This window comes from Anas platyrhynchos, chromosome 21 (assembly GCF_047663525.1).
Source record: "Anas platyrhynchos isolate ZD024472 breed Pekin duck chromosome 21, IASCAAS_PekinDuck_T2T, whole genome shotgun sequence".
Classification (NCBI taxonomy): domain Eukaryota; kingdom Metazoa; phylum Chordata; class Aves; order Anseriformes; family Anatidae; genus Anas; species Anas platyrhynchos.
Window position 1 is genome coordinate 4678760 of NC_092607.1, and position 21889 is coordinate 4700648.

General features: G+C 50.0%; 1 protein-coding gene across 1 annotated transcript in view; it reads right to left on the reverse strand.

Annotated features, from left to right (window-relative positions):
- RIMS4 (regulating synaptic membrane exocytosis 4) overlaps positions 1-21618 on the reverse strand; it is a 55092-nt gene extending 33474 nt beyond the window's left edge. Inside the window, exon 1 of the mRNA XM_027472899.3 lies at positions 21266-21618. Within this exon, the coding sequence (XP_027328700.1) occupies positions 21266-21362 (97 nt within the window). The 5' untranslated portion in view covers positions 21363-21618. The remainder of the gene's footprint in view (positions 1-21265) is intronic.
- Between the last annotated feature and the right edge of the window lie 271 nt (positions 21619-21889).

The window sequence follows — 21889 nt, forward strand, 5'->3', positions numbered from 1 at the left end:
GGCTGCTGGAAGAGAGGGTGAGGCTTCCTGCGCCTGGAGGCAGGACAGGGCCAGCCTTCGCATTTGAAGCTACAACATAAGCAGTTCACGGTTAATTACAAAGCAAAGTGGTCAAAACACCGCGTCACGTCACACCGGGAACAGCCCTGTCAATCACACCGCCTCGACGGCATCTTCAGCTGGTGCCACGGCAACGCATCAAGCACTGAAAAACGCCATCCACCGCTAAAAACTGGGACGCTGAAATGTCATTAGCAGGCTCCCAGCCAAACAACAATAGAGCAACAGCCAAGCAAAATGTTGCACAGCCCAGCCCCTGCAGAGGTGCAGGACTCTCCATCCAAGCGACGCGCTCTCCCACAGACAGGGCAGGCACGTAACCGCCTCCTGCACCTGCCTCCTGCGTGCACAACAGGAGCGCTGGGTATAAAATAATAAAAACCTCGTTTGGTTTGAATTACCCAGTGACACATACATGGCAGCAAGTTCACCAAAAGCCCACGATTTGTGCCAAACCTTTCTAAATGCATTTAGTAGAAGGAGCAGGGATGAACACAATGCTTTAGAGCACCTCGCTGGTTTCTCTCCCTTGTCCTGGGGAGCAGAAATGAGAAGAGATGACCGCGTCCACAGTGCCAGCTCTGCAGACAACACTGCCCGCCCAGCAGGATCAGGCAATACACAGCAATGTGCACCTCTGTTTGGTGGGATGGAACGTTTTAAAGTAAAGAAAAAACCTTTGGTGGGAACTTTGTCACCAGGCAGCTCCTGTGGCCACGCACAGCAAGGCCCTGGAGGTCAGCAGAGGACACCGCGCGTTACCCTTGTGTCCATGCCACAAGCCGCTTGCTTTTAGACCTGCATTTCACCTGTACACACATTCTCATGCTTAAGCGGAGGCTGGGCTGAGGTAAAAAGGCCTGGGGATTTCTTGAGGTTGGTACCTGGCCACACAACCCCTTTTCCCCCCAAGCTGTCTTCAGAGCACCCTATGCAGGGACCACGCTGGTGACCACATCCATCTGCCTGCGTGCCAGGACGGAGCTGCAACTGCCCACTTATTTCAGCTATCATGAAACTGAACCTCAGGCGCATCAGAAAATGGGTTTTGGAGAGAGACGCCAGGTCCCAGCCCATGCAGTCCCTGACCACAAGTGAGAATTTCGGAGCGAGCTCGGAGCAGAGCAGCATCGTCCTCTCCTCTCCTCTCCTCCCTCTCCTGCCACCGGTTCAGCGCTCGGTTTCCCTGGCAACAAAAAAGAGCATCACCACAGCCTTCTCCCTCGCAAACCGCATACGAAAATGTGTCATTTTTTTCTGCTGGTGTCTTTTATCGCTAGGGAATAAGCCTGAACTCAGAACTCACCACTCAGCAAAGATGGAAATAGATCTCCATTATTTCTATTTAAAATTTAAGTATCTTTGGAGCCTTTAAGCTTGTCCAGAGATAGGTAGCGAGTAAGGGATTTTAATTCATTAAGTTAAAAAAAAAAACTTGCTGAAGTTCACCTTTAAAGATAAATTATACAATCTGACAATTTTAGGGAAAAAAATGCAGCTCATAAATTTAAAATCTGTATTGTAGATTCTGTTAATATTCTCTTTTGAAAAGCATTAGAAATGAAGATTACAAATTTAATAATGTAACACAGGGGAGGAATTATCCTCCTCCCCACATAAAAAGGCAATTTGTTCTTGCCTATAAATTGACTTTCTATTACTGTCATTAAACCAGCATAACGTGCTAAAATTAAAGGCTGCCCCACCACAGCCCTGTGGCAACCCACAGCCCAAAACCTCTCGTCCCAAGGATTTAGGGCATCGGGATGAGAGAGGGGCAGCGGACTCTGCTCACTGCCGAGTGCCATCTCCTCGCCATGGGGCATCCTGACACTGCTGGGCATTAACGAGGGACTGAAAAGCAACGGGACTAAACCAGTGGGGGGGGATAAAAATCAGGAGCAGAGGAATATATTGGGCTGTGGGTGGAGGCTGGGCCTGTGCCCTGAATCACAGGATCATTAAGGTTGGAAGAGACCTCCAGGATCATCTGGTCCAACCATTGCCCTGCTACCAATGTCACCCACTGAGCCATGTCCCCAAGCACCACGTCCAGCCTTCCCTTGAACACCCCCAGGGACGGTGACTCCACCACCTCCCTGGGCAACCCGTCCCAGTGCCTGACTGCTCTTGCTGAGCAGAAATGTCTCCTCATTTCCAGCCTGAAGCTCCCCTGGCACGACTTGAGGCCATTCCCTCTGGTCCTATCACTGGTTACCAGTCACCATCTGTGCCCAGCCCACCAGGAGCCTTTTTCCCCGCAGAGCACCAGCTCGTCACCCCTCGGCATGCTGAGTGTGCCTGGACCACTGGGATGCTGCAACACCCGCACGAGGACTTCCCGAGCAGCACCAGGATTACCTATGTAATCCTATGCTCAGGGGTTTCCTCAAACAGGCAACTACATGCAAACAGCTCCACTGAGACAACGTTAAAAACATACTTCAAGTCTTCGCTGTCCAGTGTCCCATGGCTCTTCCGCTGTCTGTAAGATACTGATGGGTTATGACACATCTCAATAACAAAAGAAACCTCTCTGCCACTTTCTAGCAGCAGCAGCACCCCTACCTTTAGCCTCGTACTGGTACTGTACCTACCCAGCTGCACATTCCTTCTGTCATTTGATTTAACAAAATGGAAAAAAAAACATCCCTGTTTCACCCATCCTTCACACAGCAGGCAGCTGGAAAGCTTGCTCACATCTTCGTTAATTCTAGAAGAAATCTGAGCAACCAGCACTGGGGGATGAGTTTACAGCAGCTGCTGACGGTTCTTGTCATTTCTGTTCATGAATTGCAATGAGTCTTAAAAGGAACGAAGCCGGCGTTTGGTCAAGACTGCTGCAGAGTAATGATGGCCAGCAGGCCCAGAAGGGGCTGCCAGCAAGCAGGCTGGCGTGCCAGGCCAGCACAGGACCTGCTAATGGATGGCTCTGACCAGATGTGCCCTGTGCTCTGTGACAGGTCGGGTCTCAGCTTGTTGGAGGTCCCTCACTGCGTGCAGTCATCAGTATTTGCTTACAACCTCCCCAGTTACCCAAACGCTAATTCACAGGAGCTCAGCGCTGGGAATAATGGCAGAAGACGAACACGAAGGGGAGCTGTGATAACCAAAGAACCCATCTGCGAGTCTGACACACACAGTAGCACCTCACAGGCTCCCCCAAACCCAGGTTTCTGTCTCCCTGCTGCAGCAGTTACCAGGTCATAGGTGTGCAGATGATTGGAGGTCCATGCCTTGCCCTTGGCCTACTCTGGAGAAAGGCATTGGATTTCACGTCTGCTCCGAGCACCCGCTTCAATCAGAGCAGGCTATCAGGCATTTGATTTTGAAGCCAATCACAATTCCAGCTCTCTGGATCCATAGGAGACTGCGGTGCATCCTCCTGGCACCCTGCGAGTCACATTCCTTCTCAGTGTCCTTCTGTTGTAAAACCCTTCTCAGAAATTTCATCTTACAAAGCACGACTCGGCCCTCTGAAAGTTATGCAAAATTTGACTTTTGCATTTTTTCTACCAGAGATATGTGACTTTCTCCACTGCGTTTTACTGCTATGTAAAGCTGCTTTCCCTTCCAACGGTCCCCAGTCCTTTGCACAGCTGCCTAATGAATTCAAAGTGTGACATTTTGTTTTTCACACTGAGGTACACGAGAAGCTGTACAGCATCGCTGTGAGATGAACTGGAAAACACAGGAGGCAGCGAGCCCTTCCCAGCAGCCAGCCCCAATGCCCCCAGCAGCACCCCCTGTACATCACAACTCTCAGCTTGCCCCCAACCCACCAGCAACCTCCACTAAACAAACCAACATGAACTTTGTAGACTATATACAAGCCTCTACAAATAACAGCATTTCACAAACCCCAGAGAAGTTCTCTCCTTATTTCTGATACTCCGTTTCCTGCCCCTACCTGGCTACTTGGACGCTTTGGTCACGAAGCAGTTCCAGGATCCCAGTGGATATAAATCCTAGAAAGACTTTCCAGAGCACTGCAAAAACTCCTCTGATGTCTCCCACACAGGAGGCTACAAATTGGCACCGGGATTTATCAACGCTTTGTTTTGATCTTTTGGCAAACAAATCCACCCTCTGAAATGTTTGCAGGAAGCAAAGATAAAAAGCAGTAATGAATAAAGACCAACGAAGTTTGAAGGGCTTATTTTTACCAAGTAATCAATACCTTCTGGCAGCCTTTCTCCAGCTCTAATAATACCAGCGAGGACAGTAACCCTTGGCAGTTTTTGTTCACCGCTCGGCAAACATTATCTAATTAAGCATCGCAACCTGCTCCTGGGGAAGGAAAAAGAAAGAAGGAGAGCATGAGCTCAACTTCTTCTACAACAAGAGAAGGTAAGAAGAGGGTGAGCGTTGGAAGAGAGAGACAGCAAGTGCTAAAACGAGGTTAGAGCTGAGGAGCTCCAGTTTTTGCATGCCCATTCAACCAACCACATCGTCCCTCCAGGACCAGCTACAGAGGAAGGGTCACACAAAACGTGCTCACATTTGCAGTCTGTGCTCAGCACAGCCCTTGGTTTTGCTTTGCTGTGATACAGCATTAGGACGGCTGCCCAAGCCAACGCATTAATAAATCAAAGTGACAATAAGGCAGTTGGAGGGAGATAAATTATTGAGCTCAAAGCAATTTAATGCTTAAAGACTAAACTGCAAAAGATGGGAGCTGCTGAACACGGAGTCTGATTTTCCTTGGGACAGCTTTACTGATATGTTCAGGCTGCCAGTCCGCTGAAAATCTGGAAGAGGAAACGCTGCATCTTATCTCTTCGTTAAAACATGGCAAGTGATGACATCAATTTCATCTAAGAAGCAATTTCTCTTTGCAATCACTGAGTTCTTTCATACGGCTGTTTCCCACCTTCACTCCGCTGAAGCCAAGAGGCGGATGATGGGTGGCTGACAGTAACCTATTTACAGCTCTCTTCTCCATCTGAACTCAATTTATATGACTGGCGCTGCGTAAGAGTCCTCTGGGATTTCTTACATGCAGGATGGGCCTGGGGATCTATTCTTCTCCTTTCACAGCTGGCTGTTCCCAGTAACTCCCACTGCAACGCACCCAGGAGAGAACTGAACTCTCCTAAACCCTACCTGCCAGAGCCAAACACATCCTGCACAGCCCGTTACATTACAGTGGAAAGATGTTCCTATTGAAAGCACTACAAATAAAACAGCAGTTGCATTAAATTAAATTCACACACACACACTCCTTCGTGTTTAACAAACACAGAACCTTATTCAAGGATCCCAATTATAAAGCAAATGGGTAATAGAAATCCATCTCTCACACAGTCCCTCATCCCACAGGGACAGCACACGTTTCATATTGACTCATTTTATATAGATGGTTTTATCTTTGAAGAGTAAGAGATTCTTAATATACACCTTTAACGCCAACTTTACCACCAGGATGACAGTCACTGCAGACATTTTGTTGAGAGTTAATTATTTACAGCCTTACAGGCTATTAATGCCGCACACCCCAGGCCTCTGACTTGGGGGAAGGTGTCTACAGCCTCCAGAAGACTTGTGGGATTCCTTGCTAGAGTCAACAAGACCATCTCCCTAAAACCTCATCCCCTTCAGGAAGGTTTGTGCTGGTTGCCCGCATGCATAAAGACCTCCGAAACTTGTAATTATATTTCACGAGTTATGGCCAACGCTGTTGTCATAAAAAAGCAGTACAAGGAAAAATGTTACTCTTGACAGTAATGAGATTTTGCTTAAAAAAAGAAGAAAACCATAGAAACGGTTTCCTCCAATGTTGAACATCTTCCCAGTGAGGAACAGAGAGCAGATGCCCTACATAGCTTCCTCCCTTCTAAGCAGCATATGCACCAAAAACCAAAGGTTAAAGAATATGCTCAGCAAATTTTCTTCACGATAGCCAAAACCGTGTGCTCAGCCCTCTCAGTTGCTTTCAACGTTTCCCTACCTTGCAGCTCTGCTTTAATGTTCCTAATGGAAAAATTAGGTCAGCTACAAACCTCTGGTCGGCATCTCGATATTATGGGTTGGCACTCTGAACTTCTGTTGGCTTTTAGAGGTTCGATACAAATCTTGACCTTTAAAACCTAACAATACAGCTTGGGGCCTCCAGCCATTCTCAGATATGTTCTTCTGTGTCTTAAAGAAAACAGTTTGAAGGGAGACAACGTCAGCAAGGACCCTAAAACAGTAGAGAGGTGAGAGAGACAGGTGCTACATCAATAAACACCCATATTTGGCTCAGTTCTCAACAGTGTATTTGCTAAACATACACAGGAGTTTGGTGCCTCCTTGAAAATTAAGAAATGATGACACAAAAAAAAAGACAAAATCCAGCCCCAGATCAGGAGGTACGTTCAGAAGTGACAAAGGCAGCATGAGGACAGAGTTAGAGCGAGGTACTCCAGGTTCCCTGCAGTCACCCCAAGTGACTCCTAGGTGCTCCTGTAACCACCGTGGAAGCTGCATCTTCCCAGAACCCCAGGCTCTGTTTGCCCACACAAAGCTCTGCAGCACACAGCAACATGTTCCAGTACTGATGTACTTCCTTTAATCCCACAAAAAGCCACCGGTTGACTCCGTGACTCCAGGCAGTTTTGATACAACCACCTGTGCCAAGGCTCATAGCGGGAATAAACCACCGCAGGACTTCAGTGGGCACCCGACTCTTCGGTGGTGATCTGCAATATTAGAGGAGGGAGATGGATTTCAGGTCATCGACTCAACCAGGAAAGGGCCCCGGGGTGCTCACCTCGACCTAAGCCAATGTCTAAGACCTAAGCCACATCCAACCCCAGAGTCAGCATGCGTCGATACAAATCCACTTCTGGAGCCTTCTGAACTAAGTATTTTCTATTACTTTGGGGCAGCCATTACAGAGTCACAATATTTAGTCAACCTTTTACTTCTACAGTCATTAATCATGCACCATTTAACTACTGGTTTGTCATTTACTCTCCTAATCCTTTTCAAATCCTTCTGCTTATTTTCACATCTTTTTTCAATCTCGTTCTGTGCGTCTTGCTAATTACACTCCTTCGCTGTCATAGGCTGCTTCAGCACAGACACGTTGAGCCCGAGGTGGTGCGATCGCTTGCTGGGTTGTGTCCAATGAAGATTTGCCTCTGCAACGTTTAAAACAAAGCCACGTCATGGGAAGATCACAAAATATGCTTAATTGTCTGGACAGCTACTTAGGACTCTATGGGAGGAAGGGAGAGGGGCCATTTGGTGTTGTGCTCGAAGACGGTGTTTCTAACCCTGCGAGGTACAAGGAGAAAAATTGCCCATGGTTTCCATCTTTTTAAAATAAATAATGCTGTTCCCTTGCTTTTCAAAGGGCTGTTGTTTGCCATTTCGGCGTGTCCCGAGGCAGCCACCCCTGCTGGTCTCGGGAGACTCGCAGCCTCTCAAAGAGGGCAGGGGAGGCCAGCCTGGAGGTCGGAGGTCAGCAAAAGCCAGGATGCATCCAAGTGACAGGTGTCAAATACGGGTGGTAGACGGATGAGACAGGCGTCGCCTTAAAATTTAAACCCGACTGAATTATTCATAGCGAGAAGGAAGAGAAGAGGCCAGGCGAAGTATGTAAGAGACAGAAGGAACTAAGGGAAGGAGATGGTTGCCATGAGGAGCAGTGGACTGCCTTTCAGAGGTACCCAGAGTTTAGAAAGCCTACCCAAAATGTATGTACGGCTCCACAGATTACTCCCAGAGACATTTCGGGAGGGGAGGCTGCAGGTCCCAGCAAGATTCTGGGTGTGTAACTCGACATCCACACGCCCTCTGGACTCTCAGTTTTCATTTCGCTTCTGGAGCCAGTCTTGACCTTTCCTGCCAGTGATGCAAACGCTAAGACAGTGCATATGGAGAGTGGAAAGGCCGCAGAGTAACGGCTTCGTTCAGCCCGGGACAGCTAACGAAGGCTGGTGAGGATCGGTTACACGCCACCAGCGCTAGCTACTGACTCAGCATCTCCAAAAAAAAGCTGGGAGGAAACGCTCAGCACTCCCACCTCCCCCGGAAAATCTCGGAGGTGGCTAGCAGCCCACCCGGGGAAAACGTGCGGAGCTCCACAGGGAGCTGAACTCAGGCAGCTCCGTTCAGCTCGCAGGGAATTGTTGAGACACAGCTTTCAGAACAACACTTCCAGCTGAAACCCAAGTGTTTAACTACAACCCCTGCAGGCTTAGCGACTGCCTCCCAAAACAACGGCCTGCCCCGTTCAGGAGGCTGTTGGACAGCTTCCACTTGCCAAGAAAACTGCTGTGGCCGCAAGCGCCAAGCATAGTCGTGTGTAACCTGACTAGATCAGCAGCTTGGAATTAATTTAGGAGCGTGGATCAGTCCTCAAACATTTTTTTTTGCCATCAGTAAGACCTACTGAAAGTGCTAAAGAGGAATTATTATGCATAACACCTGCAAGAACTTGCAGTAAACACATTTGGCAGTATCAGGAGGTTCCTTTATGGCAGAATCCATTTTTATACACACCTAATATTTTCAGGTTTTCAAACGATTGTCAGTGTGTTTGTAGAGGCTGTTAATGAAACTCACTGCTAAATGCAGTTACGATTCTGTAGCTATTAATACAACGTGACATCAGTTATGTCAGCTTCCGAGTGAATCACAGTCGCAAACTTGTAGGTGTTCGATAGCTGGTTGTCAAGTTGAAATAGAACATTGTTAAATATAATCCAACTCTGTCCTAGTTTTTCAGCTCTTTTCCTCTTTGTGCGCTGCAGCCTTAGTGGACTGAACACCTGCAGTTCTGAAGAGACAAGCACAGGAAAATTAAGGGAAAAAACACATCGACTATTAGACCACTTAGATCAGCAAGTTTTAAAATGTTTGCTTTTGACTGCAATTTCATCTCGAATCTGAGAACTGTAAGAGCTTACGAGAACAGGTCAATGAATCTTTCACAATGCCTAGCAAGACGCACTCATATCAAGATGTTAAGCTTTCTTTTTTTCCTTACAGACTGAAATAAAAGGTTGAGAATCTTTGCTATCATAGATATTTAGCATTAGAGCAGGCAAAATCCAGCTTTCAAGCCATTTACTGAGGCAAAATACTGCTCGAATCAACATTACTGACACCTGCAGAACACTTTTGTATCAGTCAGCCCGTACACAAAAACATTGGTAACAGGACAGACAGAAGCCTGGGAAATCATTCCTGAGCATTTTGATCAATTAAACGTTTTCAGCCCATCACGATGTCGCCCCGCCAGGATTCACTTCCCCCTGCACCGCCTGCCTCCCCAACACTTCGTGTGCGGTTCATATCCTGTACAGCTCATCTCTGGAAGCCCAGCCTTTGGACGCCACGGCAGGTGCTGAGGAAAATAAACAGTTTTAGAGATGTCAGGAAATTAAGCACAATTGTGGCTCGAAAGAAGACTTCCTGATTTTCCACAGTCAGTCTGTCCTACAAGCAGATGGTTGCAGCGAACAGACTGTGAAAACGGTGTCAAGTACCCCAACGAAAATGGACTGCGGATAATTAGCCTGGTATCACTCCTACAGCTGTGAGCCAAATTTCACCTCAACCACCCATACAATGTTTCATGGGCCTCTCTAGTAGGTAAACTGGGCGGCATGGAGTCAAAAATAGGAAACGGTGAAATAGGACCAACATGATGCCATGTTAGGGGCACCTGGCTTGGGCTGGGTCTTGGCAAAATTGAGTTTAGGATTTAAAACAAAACAAAACAAAAACTGTTGTCCCAGAGCAGTAAGTGTTTCTCCAGACACAGAGCAGGCAGGTCACAAGAACAGATTTACTTGTGATGCTAGCCAGAAGTTAGGATTTCAGTGGAAAGAGATGAAAAACAAGTTTATAGAAAGATAGCTCAAGTCTCTGGCATTGCTCAAGCAGAGGAAACCCCCTGCCAAATGGGAGAGCTGAGAATTGCTGTTGTGAAACAGTCCAGAAGAGGGTCCTGAGGAACAGACGTGATCAAAAGTCAAGCTCTTCCCTTATTTTCAACCGGAGCTTTCTCCAGTCTTCCATCTATCCTCGCATTCCCTTCAAGTGAAGTCCTTTAGACCAGATGGGGAAGCCACAAGCCTGGCTTTTATCATACGTGATATCGTGACCCCTTTACGTGACAGCACCATGTGAGAGATGGGCCTGCCGCGCACTCACGTGGTGCTGGTTTGATCATGCACACCTCATGCATTTCAGGAAGACAAACCATCAGGTAAATGACTCCTGACCCATGCAATTCTCAGAAGCAGCACATGCACGTTGATAAAACCACGACCACTGCACTGCTCCTCCAGAGAGTCAAGCAGGAGTGGAAAATATCAGTGGTGGAATGGCCACGGGCTGCCATACAGAGAGTATCTTCAGCTTGCTCCTTGCCAAGTCTCTAGCTTATCAATAAAACATTGAGAACAGCTTTCTTGATGTCAAGGGAAAGGAGCCAACAAACATGTGTTGTCTGCACCGCAAAGAAATCCACGATGCTAATTTTGGAAAACATCACCTGGTGGAAACGTGTAAATACAGAAAGAAAAGGGGGAAAAACAGATGGGAAATGCTGAGAACCCTAGCGGGACACTGTGACTGCAGAAGTAGCAGCAGGAACTGAAGCATTTATAGGCAGACCAAAACCATGGGGGCTCTACCCAAAGACCTGATGCTGCTGTCCAAGGTGGCCCCAGGGCCAGCAGCGCCCAGAGCAGCCGATGGATTGCGTGCAGGAGGCTGCTGAAGGGATTGGCCCCACGTGTGGCCAGGTCGTTTCCCCCATCAAGTGATCTTGGAGCCCCCAACAAGGAGCCGAAGGTAGGAGCAGGTGCTGGGGGTACCAGGAGCAAGGCAGATCTTCCAGCGAGATGCTGCTCCTCCGGCGCTGCGGAAAACAAGGGCAGATGCTTTAAAGTTGAATTATGCAGGAACCACCCCATGGAAAGCAGGAATACCTGCCTCACTGCAGGCACCCCAATGGGCAAGGAGGGCACCTCTTCCAGCCTCAGCCCCATCCCTCAGCTCACAGAGCCCGTAGCTGGGTGCCGCGACGGCCCCAGCCGGAGGAGGAAGGCACAGCGATGGCACAGGAGCGGGTGCCATGGGATGCTGACGTTACCATGGAAATGTCCTTGTACCGTGCAACATTTTGACACCGTCTGATTCCCGAGAGGCAACGAGGACGTGGCAGCCTGCAAAGCCCGCACGAAGGGGCTGTCAGAGCGTCGCCACGGGTGTCCCTGCAGCCCCTTCGGAGCGCCCGGGTGGTGGGTTTTGACCAAGCTGGCAGCTTTCAAAAACACACGAGGAAGCTTTTAACAAAACCAGCTCCATAAATCACTCTGATTTCATGTGTACCGTCTGCCAGGCCGGGCACTGGTCTGCACACCCACCTTGGGCATTTCTTGCCCTGGTTTCCACACCAGCTTTCTCAGTGCTCCTCCATCCACTTGTTCCCATCCCGAGGGCGCTCCTCCACTCGCTGGCTCAAACCCGGACCAGCAGAGCTTCAGCCTCACAAAAGCAGGACTGCTGCTGATTTTCACAATGGCTGTGGGCAGATACGGCCCGAAATCCCATTCCTTTTCAATAAAAAGTAGAGCCCAAAACTCGCAGGCGTTTCTGCCCAACTTTCCATATTTAATATTTAAAACAAGCACACGCTCTGGTTGTCAAAACCTCGATCCTTGGCAGAAAGCTTGTTTTCATCTTGAGCTACACCAGCCTAGCCTGTTCCATCTTATTACAAAGAAACAAAAATCCCAAATCCAGAGGGGATGCATCTGTGGGCTGTGATTCCCAAAGGCAGATGTACAGGGATCATGCAGATCAGGTACAAAACCGTGTGCGTCCTGACAGTCAGGTACCAAAATCACCTCTGACCAAAGGGGCAACGTAACAGCGGGCTGTGACAGCAACTCAGCCTGGTTGTGGGGTTTTTGTTTTGTTGGGGTGGGGAGCAGCGGCCAATTATCAAACCACAGAAGTTAGAATGGATCGCTACCTACCTGCACCATCAGATGAATTTTAAAACCCCTGTGGAGGTAAAAGGGCCCCACAGAACTGCTGCAGGGCAACTGCCCCGATCCCATGGGCCACCAGAGACCTCGTATGGGCTAACAGGGCTTCAGCCAGCGGGATGGCAGCACGTGGTGGACATCAGAGCGCTACTGGGTCGTATTTGCCATGATGTGGCTCTCCAGGAACAAACCGGCTACAACAGCTGGAAGTCTGACAAGCATGAGAGAGGAGAAGCCTTCTCATTTATTTCCCTGACAATGCAATTAAAAACAAAATACGGGTATAAAGCAGCAACATTTAAATTTTGAGTCAAATTTTCCTTTTTACTTGTGCTGTGATTTCACGCATCGAATACAAGGAAAGGTAAATAGTAGAAATAAAAGTAAAAAAAAAAAAAACAGCCACCCACACAATCCTTCCAAGATGCTGAGAAGTGCTAAATGAGGAGCTGGATTTCCAACAAAAAAAAAAAAAAAAGAAAAAACACATTAATCTTCTTAGACATCTTGGCTGTGACACAATTACCATGTTTCCCATCCCCGTGGCAGGACACATTTCCTGCTAGCTGTCAGTACTCGCGGTATCGGTGGGCAGCCGGCGGGAGTCCCACACCACTGGAGGCAGGTCTGACCCCGCAAACACCGAGCTCTTACTGCTACGGAGATGGTGAGATCCAGAGAGGGACAAAATCACACGTGCCACGGGGAGGGAGACACCTCACAGTCCCAAGAGGTTTGCAGGGATGCTGCGGTTCACCTGTGGATCCTCAGTTACAGGTCTCTGCCTCTCAGGCTGCCAAAACCATCCAAAACGGTGCAGTGCGCCCAGAGCCAGGGGGACAGAGCTCCCTGGTATAGCCACGTCCCCAGCCCCAAATCCCACCAACGTCCTGCAGCACAGGTCTGGGTAAACGGCAGATAAAGAATTTAGGCAGGTACCGATGGGATAAAACAGGTTACCCCACAAATCAGTAAGAGGAGACTCAGCAAAGTCACCGAGCAGTAGCTCTGAACGCAGATAGAAATTAAATGCACAAAGGCCAAAGAGGGAATGAGCAGCCAGGCAGCAATCCTGCACAGAACAATCTGGAAAGGGGCACGGATCACATCCGAAATGCGAGTCAGGAAGAGGGGTGCTCCTGCAAATGCTGTGCGTTTATAGGAACGACGTCCCCGAAGCGTGGGAGATGATTTCCTCTCTGCTAGCAGCCGGGCAGAGCTCAGCCAGAGCACATCCACGATGCTCCGCGAGCAAGAGCCTGCACACAGCAACGAGGGCAACGCAGTGCTGGCAAAGTGCTCTGCGCTAAGAACCAAATCAGGCTTTAGTGTAAAACGCAAGAGGCTGAAAAGGAGGGAGAGGGATGAGAGAGAGCGAGCGTGGCGATGACGGTCACCTCCTGACGTCGGGGTATCAGCACGGGGAAGAGGAGCGAAGCGTTCCTCTGCAGCCAGCAGCCATCGGCTGCCTCCCGGGTCATTAGGAGCAAGACACCAGTAACGCGCTTAATTTCCATGAAGATTTAGGTTGAATTTTTCGGGAAAGCATCCTTCTAATTACAAACTTCAGCAGGAAGATGACAACAAGCTGGGGTGCTGAAAAGTGACTTCTCAAGGACACCTCCCACCCCTATGCTCCTCGGAGTAAGGACACGCAGACGTTAGCAAGAGCTCCTTAGTCATAAACCAGGTTTAACAGAAATGTGAGATTCACCCCTGTACACGCTGTACTCTTCAGCTTGTTGAGCACTTGAACATTTTAACCGGCTTCTGCAAGATCGTGTGAGTTCTTTGTGTGTTGGAAGAAGGTGATATAACGCTAATGGCACGAGGCTGAAACCCATTACCTGCCACGGGGATTGAACCGTGCCTAGATTTGGTTAAAAAACAGGGGGTACTGAGCTCTGCTTTATTCCTATGTGAAGTTCAGCTGGCTCAGGGCTTCCAGGCCTTTCATGCATGCTGCTTTGCAAAAGCAAAGCCGAAGATCCAGCTTAAAAGCTGATCCAAGGCAAGCACAGTTTGGTAGCAAGCGCAGAGCGTGCCCCGTGTGTGCGTGCTGCCAGCAGGCGGGCAGAGCACTGGCACCTGCTGAGGCCTCGCTCGTGTTGCACAATCCCTGCCCTGACATCCCCACACAGCGCAGCTCTCACAGCCTGTTCCAGAAGCCAAAGCCAAACCTCAGAGGAGCATGACTGGGCTACACGGATATTCAAATGGTGCCGAGCAGCTCTGCAGAGGACTAGAAATCCTCGTTCAACCACGCTGGCCGTGCTTCGAGGCAGGTGGCTGCGGGAACGAGCAGGAGCGGAGGAGATGGGAGGCCCGAGAAGCCGGTGTAAGGCAGGTCCCACTGCCCCACGAACTGCGTTAGCAGCTTGCAGACCATCCCCTAAATTAAAACACTCATGTTTCTAATCTAACCGAGGCACTCAAATACGGGCAGATAGGGCTTCAAAAAATAACCGCACAGATAAATTATATCTCAGAACAGCTACTCCAACCAAACGTGATTATCCCCCCACACGAAGCAGGTTCATACATTCAGTCAAACAGACGCTGAAGCACAGCACTTACAGCACTTCCCAGCTTGTTCTGATGCAGGAACCTGATGGAGTAAAGACTGTTTTCTTTAGCCTGGAGAACAGAGTGCTTTTGAATTAATAAATGTTGCATTAGAATTAATTTCACATGAAATAGAAGCAGGAAGGAAACAGTTTCTCCTAGACAGAAAGCTTTCCAGGGACACACTTCTCTATTTGCAGCAAATTGACAGCAAAACAAGGGGAAGAGATACACTTCCCCTGTGGCTGGCGGAGATCACACAGAGGCAGCCCTCCACAACTCCTGCACACGTGGCTGGGGAGCACCAACATCCTCGCAGCATCCGGCAGGAGATGTACGGCTGGCTGGGCGCCGACACCTTCGAGGGAAGCAGCGCTGCGCTCTCCACGACTGCAAGCAAGTTCTGTGGGTAGAGGGAAAATGAGGAAAAGGTTTCAAGTGCCTCGCTCCTAAAGCTGACTCTCATGGGGTTCTCGCTCCCTTCTGGTCTCGAAGGCGAACAAATCCTTACTGTGTCTCTGCAGCCCTCCCCGTGCACACCGGTCACACAGCAGGCAGCGGATCCACAGGACCAAGAGTTCAGTGCAGGAGGTGCAGGAACAGCACAATCCGGCAAGCTCCGTGCCAACCTGAGGTCTATGGTGGAAGATATTCATCACATCTGATCCGGATTCAGTCCCGACAGGGCTCCGCAGGCATTAGCCACGGCACCTCTGCCGTTGGTTCACTCCATACACCTTCCTTTGATGGACGAGTGATTGTTCCAGCAGCTCCTCTAAAATCATTCCTATTTTTGAGTTTTAATCCCTTTGTAAAACAAAGGTCTGCTTCCGCAGAGCCAGAATGAGCCCAGCTGGGAGGAAGGCGCTCCTTCCAACCAGGACAACCTGAGGCCAAGGTACACCCCACGGAGAGGGAAAAGAGGCAGTGAAAGCCATGTTTTTTCATTCTATGATTCCATGAAAAGCCACAGCTTTCACTGCCTCCTGCACAAGAGAGCCAGCGAGGTTCATAGCAGGGACCAGGCCACAAGCAAACTCCCTCCGCACCCGGTTATTCCAAGGCTGATTCGGATTTGCCCTGCAGCATCCCCTGGGTAAGGCATTGCCAGATGAGCCCCAGATTTTAGGTTTGTGCAGGGCTTCAGGGATGAACTAGCATCTCATTTGTAAAAGGTTAACAGGAAAAATACTTCATATCCCCACTGTGCAAATCATTTGCCTTGTCCTCCGTATGTTCTCTGTGTGAATGTGGTTACCTACCTATCAAATAATTAATAAAAGTGGGTTTGGGGTAGTCTGTAAACCTCTTAGCTTCATCCAAAAGAAGGAAAAGCAGACCACAAGGACTTAACAATTTCAATATATATTTTTTTAAAAAAGAGTAATGCTTGAATCATCATTTTCTTTAACATTATGTGCACCCCAATCCAGCACAGTGCTGCCATTGAGAAATATCCATGGCAACTTGAAAACCTACAGAGGGGATCTCTCTATTTAATAACTTCACGGCTCTTTAATGTTTAAAATTACAGAGAAGTTAAATGTTTAAAATTAGAGAATTTCAACAGATACAACCCAGACAAAAAAAGTTTTCTAAACTAACCTAGAAGCCCGCACCCAGCCCATTGTTCCAGCCCAGTATTAACCATTTACCAACCCACTGAATTAACATTTCACACAGTTGCTCTTCAAAGCAATTGATCGTGGCGCAGCGCATCTGCCAGTACTCGATAGCGTGTGAAAGCAGCAGCCGAGGCTGAATTTTATCTCGAGCTCAACTCTCTTCCGAACAAGCAGCTGCCACAAGTAGGCTTACTGGCAGTATCTAGGAGACATTTTGACTTTGGAAACCATTTTCTCTCTGCCAGACACTTGGCTCCAGCTGGCTGAGGCACGATCTCCTCCTGCCGTCTCGTGGCCGTGGCAGTGGTCCTCCGACCTGCTGCACTCCGACGTGTCCTCTGCAGCTGCACCACGGCTCCTGCTGGTTCCTCATCAAAGCCTCTTCGCTCTGCAGGCTTTCACGGGTGTAGGATCCCTGTAACTCACGTGAGTTTACCCCTGTGCGGATGCTCAGGGATGCCTGGACTTCAGGGCAGCTGTATCTGCAACACGACCCGTGGTTACAGGCTCCCAGACATCCAAACCTGTCTCTCTGTCGGGGCATGCCTTAGATGCCTGCTCCCAGTGCAAACAGGTTTCCTTCCCAAGGAAGGCAGGACTCAGGATGGAAGAGAAAGGAGCTGGTGCATGCCTGCCCCTCACCCTTCAGTCCCAGCACAGCTGGAGCAGACACTCGGGCATGAGAAGTGCTCCTGGATCCTGAGGTTCACGCACAGTGTCTTCAGGAACCCCGAGGACCAGCTCTGAGAGCACTCAGGATGACAATGCCACTCCTCAGGGACACTGCAGGACATGCAGGTTCCACAGACTTCAGAGCAGGCTGCCCTTACTTCAGTGATCTTTAGCCCTTCCCCACCTGTGTGTCTTCAGGTAGGATCTGTGTCCTCTGCAGCGCACAGGGTCCTGGCTGGAGGCTCCCCTCTCCTCAGAGCCAAGGACTGCTCCTGGATTCCCACCAGGACCCCTCTTACACCAACTGCCCCCACCGTACAACCACCTCCCCTCTCCTGCCCAAAGCCCACAGGGTTTTGCACCTACAGCTCCAAGTCACTGCTACTGCTCTCTACCAAATCCTCGCCTTCTGCTCTGCTTTAGAGAATTTCCCCAAACTCCAAGCCCCACAGCTGGGACGTGCAGGCTCTCTGCAGTGCCAGCAAGCAGAGGGTTCAGCAGAACATCCCCACTGACCCTAAGGATCCTCCTCGGTCCTGGACAGTGCCAAGACCTCTCGCGGTGGATTTCCAGCACCCTGCTCCACACTGCTCGGGGTTCTTGACTGCAACCTGCACACAGAGCTCGAGAGCTGTCCCCAAGGCAGGTTCCCACAGCCATCGCCAGTCCTTGACAGCCTATTTTTAAGCCACGTGCACTTGCCACCTGGCAGTTCAGGCCCTTCTGAAACGTTGTCACCAGCACAGCAAATTGCTGTTTCCAGCCAGGAGCAAGAACAAGAGTAAGGCGGATCCTTCACACAACCAAGATTTGTGCTTAGTTAGAAATATGCATGGGTTTAAGGCTTGCATTTCTAGAGAAATGTGCACAGAGTGCAGTCACATTTAACATGCTGGTGATGGACAGCAGGCAAAGCAAGTCAGGAGAGGGCCCCGGGATGGCAGGCAGGCCCTCAAAGGCCAGCAGGGCAGAGGAATAATCCCCAGGACAAGTGCAACCAAGGCAAACCACCCTGCTTTGTACGGACAGGCATGTAACCGTTTGGACATTTATGCTTAATTTTAAAAAAAAAAAACTCTTTTTAGTCTACTACTCCATTAGGGAAAAACTAACAGAGTTCAGGACAGGCATTTGCATAAGTTAAACCAACACCTAAGCAGATAATAACCGCAGTTTCAGAATCCTTACCTTCCGCTGACATTGATGGGGACCTTCGTGGAGCAAAGGCAGCAGCACTCAGCCGGCAGGAAGCACAGCAACATTACCATGCCGAGATCAAAAGAGTTATTAACCTAGAGTCCTTACACTATTGAGTGCAGACAGTAATTTCTGTTATTTCAGAGCCCCACTGCAGCTTACCAGCGAACAGAGCTCAGTGTTTGCTCAGAGTATCCTCTTTGTGTAAGCAGCTGAGGAATGAACAGGGTATTACAACACAGGAGAGCAAATTTCAGTGCCACTCCACATCCACCTCTTTGGGGAGACAGGCACGTGATGTTATTTGCCACGGCACACATCTGAGGCTCTATCACCCCCTCCCCATAGGGTGATTAGCTCTGGAAGCATTCAGAAAATCCACTTTCTCGCTCCAGGTCCTTCACTGCCATCACTGTCCTGTGTATACTCGCCTCCAGCCTCTGTGCACTGTGATACAAGCAGCATCTGCATCCACTCCACTGCTGAGAAATCAGTTTTCTCACATCATCACCGGTTTTGTGGGAAGCAGAAGAGAAGCTGAGAACAGCCTTCTCATCTGCTGCCTGAAAGATGGACACTAACAAAAGGGCCAATACAAAAAAGGAAACATTACAAGTAAAAGCATTTCTCAAAAGCAGATCCATTTTTCAAGAGAAAAAGTGAAACATCCTAGAACCCCCAGATGGTACCAGCTCTGGCCAAACCTGGCTAGCTGTTTCCATGTCACCACACCTCTCAGCATGGGCTCTCCTGAAAACTTCCTTCTAATCCCTTTAATCTGACCCACCTGTAGTAACTCAAATGAAACAACTCAAAAATTGTCCTTGTTTGATGATTTGAGTTCTCATTAGTTCCCAAGCACCTCTGTTCAGAAGGAGTGGTGTGGCCATTTATCAACTCCTCGTCTTTTTCCATAGGACGAGCATTCTCCTAAAGATGTGCTTCTCAGCTTCAGACAAAATGGATGATGTGCCTGTTTGAAATAAGCTTGCTTACTTTACCAATGCTCGTGGGATCAATTTATTTATTTTTTTGCTGCCACCTCCTGTGGAGAACATCTTGCCATATGCAACATTCACCTCCCTGAATGAGCTATCAAGATTTTTTTTTTTTTTTTTTTTTTTGACAGAAATCACACTGCAACCCAAACTGGTCAGAACCTCACTCTACGCATGGGTATGAAAATTACAGAATCTTGTCTGGCACAATTTCATCATTTATCATTTCCCTTTTGTGACATTTACTTCCTTGAAAAAAAAAAAAATCCAGGCTTCTGGTTTTAACACACACACAAACACAAAGCAGCACACATTCATCCTCACCGGTTGCTCATACGTGTCTGAACACACATTCAGAGGCACAAAATACAGAAACAAATGCTGCAACATCCCCGGTGTGCTGCACAGCACCCCAAACAGCTTTACTGATGAGGCTAACTCAGGCAGGCAAGATCCTCTAATGAGCTGCTGGAGAATGAGGTCTTAATTGTAGATTTATTTAATTCAGAGGTGAGCACTTGTGCTGTATAAAGACAGCCTATCAGCATTCATGCATGAGCATTCACTAAGTGTGAATAGATAAATACAATTGTGTGCAAACCCATTTTTCTAAGTGCTGGAACAGGAAGCATTTGCTTAAACCATCGCCCAGCGCCAAGCAAAGGGGCTGGGCAGCAGGGAATGAAATGCTGCTCAGGGCTTCGCGCCGGGTGCTTGTACTCCAGCATGTCTCACCATCAGTCATTTCTGAAGCAACAGCGCCAAGACTTCCCAAAGCTCCCGTTATCGTCATGCATGCTCCCCGGCATCCAAACCAAACATGAAGTGAAAATAAATCAAGAGCAAAATGTTGAGGATAACATTAAAATAAATATCTATCCACTGGAGGATACAATCTTCTGCCTGCTGCCTGGCATCCTTGCATGATGCTGATGACAATCATAAGTTAATCACACAGATGATGAATTTATTCTTACGTCAATTCCTTTAGAAACAACAATGTTAAAGGTGCAGCAGTGCTGATTTGCCCATGTATTCCTGCTGGCATCTGCACATCCTGGGATGAGCTCCCAGACAAAGGAGCATGCCGGCATTTTGAGGGATGCAACCATGACAGTCCATGTTAAAACACGCCTTAGTTACCAACTTTCATTATTTGCTGCTCAGATTCATGTATGGGTTCGGTCTCTGGCACAGCACGGACTGTGAAAAACATCTTTCATTTATGAGTGAGCCGCTGGGGACGGATGAAGTGCTTACATCCACTGCATCCACTGCCTTGTGCCCTCCCTACCCACACAGCTGCTGTGCTGCCCTCCACTCCCGGCACCTTCTCCAGCACCCGGTGCCCTTCCTTTCCCATTCAATCCAATTTCTTTCCTGCTTTTCCTTACCCAACAGCCCTCTTTTTGAAGCTCGGTCTCATTTTATGGACACTGCCAACTCTTTGAGGCCAGAAACGTCTTTACAAAGCAGACAAAAACCACCGCACCCGCTCTGAGAGGCTTCTGCACTTACATGTACGTCAGGATCCACTTCACTCTCGTTTAAAGGGACTGATTGCCCCGCTCCCCAGCCCTGAAGGCTCAGCACCCCTCAGCCCAACCACCCTGAGAGCCGGCCGCGATGTCCGGCAGCAAACCCAGCTCCTCCCTGGAGGCAGCCAGCACCAGGCGGCTGATGCTGAAGCCGTTCTTTGGCAAATCTACCCCGATTTCGATACCGATGGGAAGAGAGAGCATGTTTCATCACCACGAAACACCTTCCCTCCTAACCTCCGCGGGCACACGCTCCCTGATGGGTACTGGTGGCCATCCCAGCGCCGGGCACACCGCGGCTGCTGGACCACCTCTGGGCAGCCGCTCCTTGTGGCTGGGGAGCCGAAGGGGACCACAAAAGGAGCCCACAGATGGGGACCACTGACACCCCCAGCCCTCACCTTGGGCCAGGGCAAGCACCAGCACCCCACAGCCCCCAGCTCCCCCGCCAGCCCCCGACCCCTGGGAGCGCAGCCTCCTCGCTACCTGCTCCCAGCACAGCGGTGGCCGGGCAGGCACCGTCCCCTCAGCCCCCCACAGCCCCTCCCCAGCCCCTTTCGGCTCCTTCCCCCCACCCAGCCCCGAGCCCGCACCGCTCCCTCTCCCCCTACCCGCGTCCTCCTCGTCGAAGCTGTTCATGCAGGGGAAATAAATGGCCAGGGCCTCGAAGGAGGCGGAGAGGCTGAGGCGGCTCTGCGACCGCTCCATGAACAGCCCGGAGCCGGGGGCACCGCCGGGGGCTTCCCCCGCCGCCGCCGCCGCCGCCGGTGGCTTGGCCAGCTTGGCCGCGCCATTCTTCACTCGGAGCACGGCCCGCGGCGTCTTGGCTGCGGCAGGGGCCTCGGCGAGGCGGTGCGGGGCGCTGCGGGGCCGAGCGGAGCGGTGCGGAGCGAAGCAGAGCGGAGCCGAGCGGTGCGGAGCCACCTGCTGCCGCCCGCCGCTGCCGGCGCCGCCCCGCTCCGGGGCCGCGGCCCCGCCTCACGCCCGGCACCGGCGCCGCCAATGGCGGCCCTGAGGGGAGGGAAGGGAGGAGAAGGGGAAGGGAATGGAGGGGCCGAGCCCCGGCTCGCCGCCCTCCGGCCGGGCTCGTAGCGCAGCCCCCTGGCCCCTCTGGTTCGGGAGGGGAGCCCCGGGAGCGGGCTCGCCTCAGTGCGGTGCAGGGGGTGCCGCCATTGCGGTCCGGTGCCCGTCCCCCCACCCCCATAGAAAAATAAACACAAAAGTTAGAGTTTGAA